The sequence below is a fragment of the Mustela nivalis genome (assembly GCF_964662115.1).
Source record: "Mustela nivalis genome assembly, chromosome: 7".
NCBI classification, from domain to species: Eukaryota; Metazoa; Chordata; class Mammalia; order Carnivora; family Mustelidae; genus Mustela; species Mustela nivalis.
In genome coordinates, this window is record NC_139026.1 from 8,641,588 (window position 1) to 8,648,883 (window position 7,296).

General features: G+C 54.9%; 1 protein-coding gene across 1 annotated transcript; it reads left to right on the plus strand.

Moving 5' to 3' along the window:
- Positions 1 to 214: 214 nt before the first annotated feature.
- On the plus strand, positions 215 to 7,001 carry RPL3 (ribosomal protein L3). The gene is made up of 10 exons (XM_082740088.1): positions 215 to 298; positions 1,240 to 1,432; positions 2,346 to 2,514; positions 3,054 to 3,189; positions 4,299 to 4,485; positions 5,047 to 5,207; positions 5,682 to 5,783; positions 6,232 to 6,327; positions 6,633 to 6,752; positions 6,901 to 7,001. Exons 1-10 carry the CDS (start codon positions 296 to 298, stop codon positions 6,943 to 6,945), a joined length of 1,212 nt encoding a protein of 403 aa, XP_082596214.1. The 5' UTR covers positions 215 to 295; the 3' UTR covers positions 6,946 to 7,001.
- The last annotated feature ends 295 nt before the right edge of the window (positions 7,002 to 7,296 follow it).

A 7,296-nucleotide genomic window follows, 5' to 3' on the forward strand; every position in this document is an offset into this window, starting at 1 on the left:
AGCTACCTGAAGTCCCACAAGCCAGCCACCGCGTCCCTATTCTAGGCCAGAGTACGAAGTTTGAGCCCAGTCGCTCGCCGTAGTCTCTAATCCCCGCCCCCAAAAGTGACGTCCCGCCCAGAGCAATCGCTCGGCGAGGATGAGCATGCGTGGAAATGACGGCCCGATCCCGCCCCATGACCCGTCGTCCACCGCGGGCGCGCGCTCGTACGCCGGAAGGGGCGGGCCCAGGTGGGGATTTATAAATGGCTCGTCGCGATAGTTCCGACCTCTACCGGCAGGATTCGGCGGCGAAATGGTATGTGTCGCTAGGGTGTTTTTCTCGTTGTTGGCGCGGCGGTGCGGCTCAATCCGTGGCCCATCGGCGCCATCTCAACTCGGCGGGCGCCGGGAGCCTGTTCCGAGAGCACGGGGGTCTTAGCGAGATCCCCAGCGAGGCCTATTTTCTGAAAATCCGGGAGGCCGGGGGCCTGGGGCCCGCGGGTCGGCTGGCGAAGGCCGGTGGGGCCGGCTCCGGTTTGGAGGTCCCGAGCCCGGAAATTTTCGAGGCACTGATCACTTCTGGGTCTCGAGCTCACCAATTCACTGTTAATCTAGATGAGAGTCCGCGAGCGCGTGGGCCAGGGGGAGCTTGAGTGGGGGCGCTAGGCCCTTCCTGTGCTGACCTCGGAAACCAGCGCGGGGTTGGGGGGGGAAGCCTGGGCTGACCTGGGTGGCACGTCGGTGCCCCACGTAAGGCCTCTGGAGTTCCCAGGAACCACAGATGATGAACTCACTGACGGGCGGACAGAGGCTCCGTGCTGATTGTCAGGTTCTGATTTGGCTCTGTCGAGTTCTAGGGGCCTTCTGGTGTCCGTCCAGCCGGGGAGCCTGTGGTGTGGTGGCCTTTGCTACCCAGTTCTTGGTCCCTGCGCCCGTTTTGTGCTAATGTGGCCTTGACAGCCACCTGTGAGGTCATTTTAAGGACATCACCTGGTGTGCTTTTGTCCTGTTTAGAGAAGAAAGGAGAGGCTGGTTTTTTGGTTACAAAATGAGGTTTTGAGGCAAAGGTTCAAGGCATTAAGGGTCAGTGACCCATCTCCGAACCCAGCCCAGCACGTAAGCATGTAGGCTGAGCTGCTGGGTTTCTGGTGTGGACGCTGTGTTGCGGCAGACCCTTGCACCACTGAGGCAAGCCGGTCATCCGACGTGAGCTCCTTAAGACAAGCTTGAGTGCTGACGTTGACCCTTTTCTCGCAGTCTCACAGGAAATTCTCCGCTCCCAGACACGGGTCCCTGGGGTTCTTGCCTCGGAAACGCAGCAGCCGGCACCGTGGGAAGGTGAAGAGCTTCCCCAAGGATGACTCTTCTAAGCCTGTTCATCTCACAGCCTTCCTGGGCTACAAGGCCGGCATGACTCACATCGTGCGGGAGGTGGACAGGCCAGGATCCAGTGAGTACAGGCAGCCCCCTTCACGCTGGTTGGGCGTGGTGGTGGTGAGGAGCTGAGGGTGGGGTGGACTGGACTGCGGTCAGAAGAGGGCAGGCTGGCCTCCTGACAGAATGGAAGTCTCTGTTAGGATTGGTGACTAGTGAAGGCTACAGGTGGCTGGCATTATTGCTTTAGTTGGGGGGGGGGTGTATCGAGGTCAGGGCATTACCTGAGTAAATTATTCCGGCCAAAGTGTCAAAGAGTGCTCTAATGAGTATTTGTGTACCTTAACCTGAAAGCTTTAATGCTGCCCATGTCTCTGGCTTATGAAGTGCAATGGAGAAAAAAAAAACTACTCAGTAAAACAGCACTGGTTCCTGTACCACATGGTACTTTTTTTTCTTTTTTAAAGATTTTATTCATTTATTTGACAGATCACAAGTAGGCAGAGAGAGGAGGAAGCTGGCTCTCTGCCAATATGGGGCTCCATCCCAGAACCCTGGGATCATGTGCCCAGCCAAAGGCAGAGGCTTAACCCACTGAGCTACCCAGGTGCCCCCCCCCCCCCACTGTACATTCTAATGTAGGCATCGAACACCTACCTTGTGCTCAGATCTGTTAGCACATTCCTTTATATGTCGTACTTGTATTATCTAGGTAACAAGGAATTTGCTTTTAGAAAGATTCGTGATCGGTGAGAACTGAAGCGTGTATTAGAGTCCTGGTATTTTTTGAGTTAGAATTACAGTGCGTGGTAAGGACAGGTCTGGGAGTCCAGACTGCTGATAAGGCCTCATTTCTGCAAAGCTGCCTGTTACCGAAGCAGGTTGTCCTCTTGAACTAAACGGGCATTTCACATTTCTGCAAGACATTGTGGTTCCTTGTTGGGGATTCTAGCCATCCCACTCAAGTCTGACCCCTCTCTTCTTGGCAGAGGTGAACAAGAAGGAAGTTGTGGAGGCTGTGACCATTGTGGAGACCCCACCCATGGTGGTTGTGGGCATCGTGGGCTACGTGGAAACCCCTCGAGGCCTCCGTACCTTTAAGACCATCTTTGCTGAGCACATCAGTGATGAATGCAAAAGGCGCTTTTATAAGAACTGGTAAGGGACAAGGAGGCCATGCACTCTGGATTAGCAGGGAAGAGAGTCGTTCTGTAGCTGGGGGAGAGCTGCTCTGGTGTCTGGTTTAATTGTTGCCTCCTGAACAAACAGTTCTGAGGGCACACCTTGAGCACCTCTGGACCTTCATGTTCATCCTAGTTGGTGCTGGCTGAGGACTCAGTATTCAGTGTTCTCTTAGTTGCTAGGAAGTATTGGGAGTCTGATTAGAACCTGAGAGAACAGTGTGACTCCCCCCGTCCTGCCCGGGAGTGTGGTTGGGTTAATGGCTCAGCCGGAGCAAGAATTAGTGTGTATTTGAATGCTTGTGACTTGCATTAATTTTGTGGACCTCTGCTCAGCTCCGCTCGGCTCTGCCCGATGAGCTCCATCCAGGCTCCGCTTGCCGGTGGAAAAGGCTCCTTAGAAGCCGGCAATGAGCCCCATCCCCAAGTGGTGCCAGTGTGCCTTCCGCTCACCCCCTGGAGGGGTGATGAAGGCCTGCACCCGGCCCCCTCCCCAACTCTGCTCTGCTCCTGAAGGCATAAGTCTAAGAAGAAGGCCTTCACCAAGTACTGCAAGAAGTGGCAGGATGATGATGGCAAAAAGCAACTCGAGAAGGACTTCAACAGCATGAAGAAGTACTGCCAGGTGATCCGGGTCATCGCCCACACCCAGGTGAGAACTCAGTGAGGGGCACAAAAGGTGGGCCACTGCCCGTTATCAGGTGCTTACCTAGTTACCTGCTGAGTTAATCCTCAGCCCGAACTGACTTTGTCTCAGGATTTTAGAGGGGTGGTAAAACCGGTTCCGGTTACTTGTCTGAATGGATGGGCCAGCGAGCCTAGTGGGGAACCTGCACTTCCCTTGGTTTCTGGGGGCAGGGGAAGACCAGGTTAAGACCATCGTTGGTCTGAGGAGGCAGTGCCTAGTGCCTCCAGTCTGGTGTTGGTTTATCTGTTGCCAGCAGAGGGCGCCCTGTTTCTATGGTCTTTGTATTAAGGAAACTGCCCTATTTTAGGAAAAGCAGTGGAAGGAACTGGTGAGTCTTAGATGCTGTGAATTACCTAAATGAAAACAGTAGTCAGTAGTGAGATGTTGGTCATTTGTGCTTAAATCTGACTTGCTGTGAACTGAATGAGCCTTTTCTTGACTTGGTCAGAGTTGCTCTTGTGTACAGTTGTTCTGAGCCGCCATCCTAGGGTTTTAGTTGATTGCTTAGTTAGATTCAATTTCCCTGTGGTTAGCTGTGACCATCGGCTCACGTTTGTAGTAAGCCCATTACTGAAGCTGAAGAAAGTTCTGTAGGACAGTGCTGGGCTGTTCTAATGAAGTTTTGCCTTGAATTCTTTTTCTCCCTAATCTTTGTAGCTTTTGCCCTTGACTGAGGTTACTGTTCTACTCTCCCACAGCGTAAATGCCTTATTGACAGTGAGTAGGCTAAGGTAGATGGCCAGGATAAACCAAGGCAGTACCCCAAAGGGACCGGCCAAAACCCTGATGATCAGGAATGTGGGGCTTTTTGGTCCTAGGATTTGTTTCCAGTCTGCTTGTGTTGGCGTGGCCCTTACATGTCTGTTAAAGGATCAGCTCATGGTGAATTTGGGCATCAGAATTGAGAAGGGGACTTGTACCCAGTGGGGAGTTAGGACACGGAAAAGAGTCTTTTCATTTTTGCCAGTAGGGAGACAGGAGGTTCAGAGTTGCCAGACTTCTCACCCTGAGTTCCCTTGCCATGGAAGGAGTGCTTGGAGCTCGGGATCTGAGCTGTATTGATTCCCTCCTAGATGCGGCTGCTTCCTCTGCGCCAGAAGAAGGCCCACCTCATGGAGATCCAGGTGAACGGAGGCACAGTGGCTGAGAAGCTGGACTGGGCCCGGGAGAGGCTGGAGCAGCAGGTGCCTGTGAACCAAGTGTTTGGGCAGGACGAGATGATCGATGTCATTGGTGTCACCAAGGGCAAAGGCTACAAAGGTGAGCTTTAGAGTGACCCAGGTTGTAAAACTCAGAGGTTTCAGGGCCAGATCTTTGAGGCTGTGGAATGAGCGTTGGGCACATGGCCTGAGTAAGATTCCAGAAACTTGTTTCACTGCCTTCTGATAACAGCCCTGTGGTCAGGTTGTGGGGAGTGCACAAAGGAGTGGGGGAGATCCCTCACTGTCCGTCTGAACCCTACCCATTGGCGCCCACTGCAGAAGGCAGAGGGTTCTGGGAAGTTGGGCGGGCCTGTGCTGGTGAGGAACTTGATGGATGCGGTGAAATGCACATGGTCCCTGTCTAGTTCAGGGCTGATTCTCCAAGACCTTGTTTTACAGGTTGAGAAAACCTGTTCTTTATGTCTGGGCTGGTGGTCAGCCTGAGGACATAGGAGTGGGGAGAGGACATTAAACCCACCCGTTCCTCCGATTCAGTGGCTGTCAAATGCTGTTCTGTGCGTGTACCACAAATGAGTAAACTCCCATCAGGCATTCAGCAGGAAAGGGGCCGATGGCACGAGTGCCAGACGCCCCTGTGACAAGCTCACATCTCCTCCAGGTGTCACCAGCCGCTGGCACACCAAGAAGCTACCCCGCAAAACCCACCGGGGCCTGCGCAAGGTTGCGTGTATTGGGGCTTGGCATCCTGCCCGCGTGGCCTTCTCTGTGGCTCGGGCTGGGCAGAAAGGCTACCATCACCGCACGGAGATCAACAAGAAGGTGAGGTGCCAAGGGGGCCCCTGTGAAGACAAGCAGGGAAGGGAGACACAAGCCCTTGTGGGGAGTGCGGTTTCTTCTTCCTGTTGGGGCTACTGTGGTGGGGGCGCTTCTGGAATGCGTATGGATCCAAGGTGCTCATTTGGTCTGACAGGCATGGTTTGGATCTTGGGGTATGATCTGTAAGGTGCCATCGAAGGAGGTTGTGGTTCAGCTGACTCCCAGAGGGACCTGGGATTGGAGTTTGGGGGAGGCCTCTGCCCTGTTTCAGCCAAGTGGCAGGCTTCTCAGGCCCAGCCAGCTTCCTTTGGTCCCCGGCCTGGGGTACCCCATCAGTAGGACTGGTAGCTGCTTTCCATCCAGAGCCCTCTGCCCTCCCCTGGGCTGAGGTTTTATTTGCCCCTGTTGGCTGGCCTGCCGTCTAGGGCCATGTATGACTGTGCCCTCCCAGTGTTGAAGGGTTGTTCCCCCTCTTAGATCTACAAGATTGGCCAGGGCTACCTCATCAAGGACGGCAAGCTGATTAAGAACAATGCCTCCACCGACTACGATCTGTCTGACAAGAGCATCAACCCCCTGGTGAGTAATGAGAGCCGTCTTCTCCAAGCTTCCAAGTTCTTGGCTCTGGCAGGATTTTGTGCCAGGCCTCCCTTGTGGGCTGGGACCCTAGTGCTTTTGGGTCCTGGCTGACACATGGAGGCTGTTTCCAGAGTCTGTTAACTGCCCTGCGTAGACCGCACCTGGTCGTCTGTTGCTTGGAAATGCTGGGTCTTTAGTCCAGGTGTTGGGGCTGATGGGTGAGAAGTGGGGTCTCGGGCCCAGCTGTTCGGTGATGAGGCTCTGGAATGAGCGCTGGGCACAGCGCCCGAGTCACACTGCGGAAACATTCCTTGCTGCCTTCCTTCTGAGAACAGCCTGGTGGTCATCAGGTGGCAATGACCACCTTGAACTTGAAGGGTCTTTCGTGTGTGTTGTCTGAGCCATCTCTGGTCCCGTGCTTTATCTGACCTGACCTTGGTTTTTCCAGGGTGGTTTTGTCCACTATGGTGAAGTGACCAATGACTTTGTCATGCTGAAGGGCTGTGTGGTGGGAACCAAGAAGCGAGTGCTTACGCTCCGCAAGGTGAGGCTGGGGCCCTCTGCGTCAGGGCGGGTCTTTGTGGAGGGCAGTGCAGAGGAAGAGGGGGGTGCTTGCCGCTCCAGCAATGGCTTTGAAGTCCTGGGAAGAGGAAATTCCCTGTCCGGCCTGCTCCAGCTGTTCGCTCAGGGGGGCAGTAGGACGAGATCCTTGGGGAAGCAGCCAGCCTGGAGGGGCTGCGGAAGGGGCTGATGGAGATTGCCGGTCCTCTGCTGAGGCAGCCTGTGAACCAAGATGAGGCAGAGGAAGGCTCGGCTGTTCGTAACTAACCCTTCTCTCTTGGCCTGTAGTCCTTGCTGGTGCAGACCAAACGGCGGGCCCTGGAGAAGATCGACCTTAAGTTCATCGACACCACCTCCAAGTTTGGCCATGGCCGATTCCAGACGGTGGAGGAGAAGAAAGCGTTCATGGTGAGCAGCCTGGCTGGCTAGGAGAGGGGGGCTGAGCTTGTGCCGACTCCAGAGCCCACACAGTCTCTCATCTCAGTGGGGTGCAGGGTAGTCTTTGTGCCTAGCTGCTTTCCTCCCTCTGACCTTGCCCTCTGTCCTCTCTCCACAGGGACCACTTAAGAAAGACCGAATTGCAAAGGAAGAAGGAGCTTAATGTCAGGAACAGATTGTGTAGCTGGTGGGATCTCAATAAAAACTATTTTCCAGTGACGTCTGCTTCTGGTTTTGCTTCCTGGTCCCGGCTGCTCTTGCCGTGGCCACAGGGGCCTCGTGTTCTTTGAGAGATGTTGCCCTTGGCCTCTGGCTTCGCTAAGGGTCTCCTCCCCCTACCACCCCCCACCCACTTGTGTGGCTCAGTGCCCGGAGCCCATGGGGTGGAAGGGCAGCACGAAACTGCCCTGGTCTGCCCCGGGAGCAGCAGGCTTTGTGTAGATGCGTGTGTCCCCGCGGAGGAGGTGTGGCACTGGCTCTGCTGTAGAGCTCGGGTGTGTTTGCACAGGGTGGG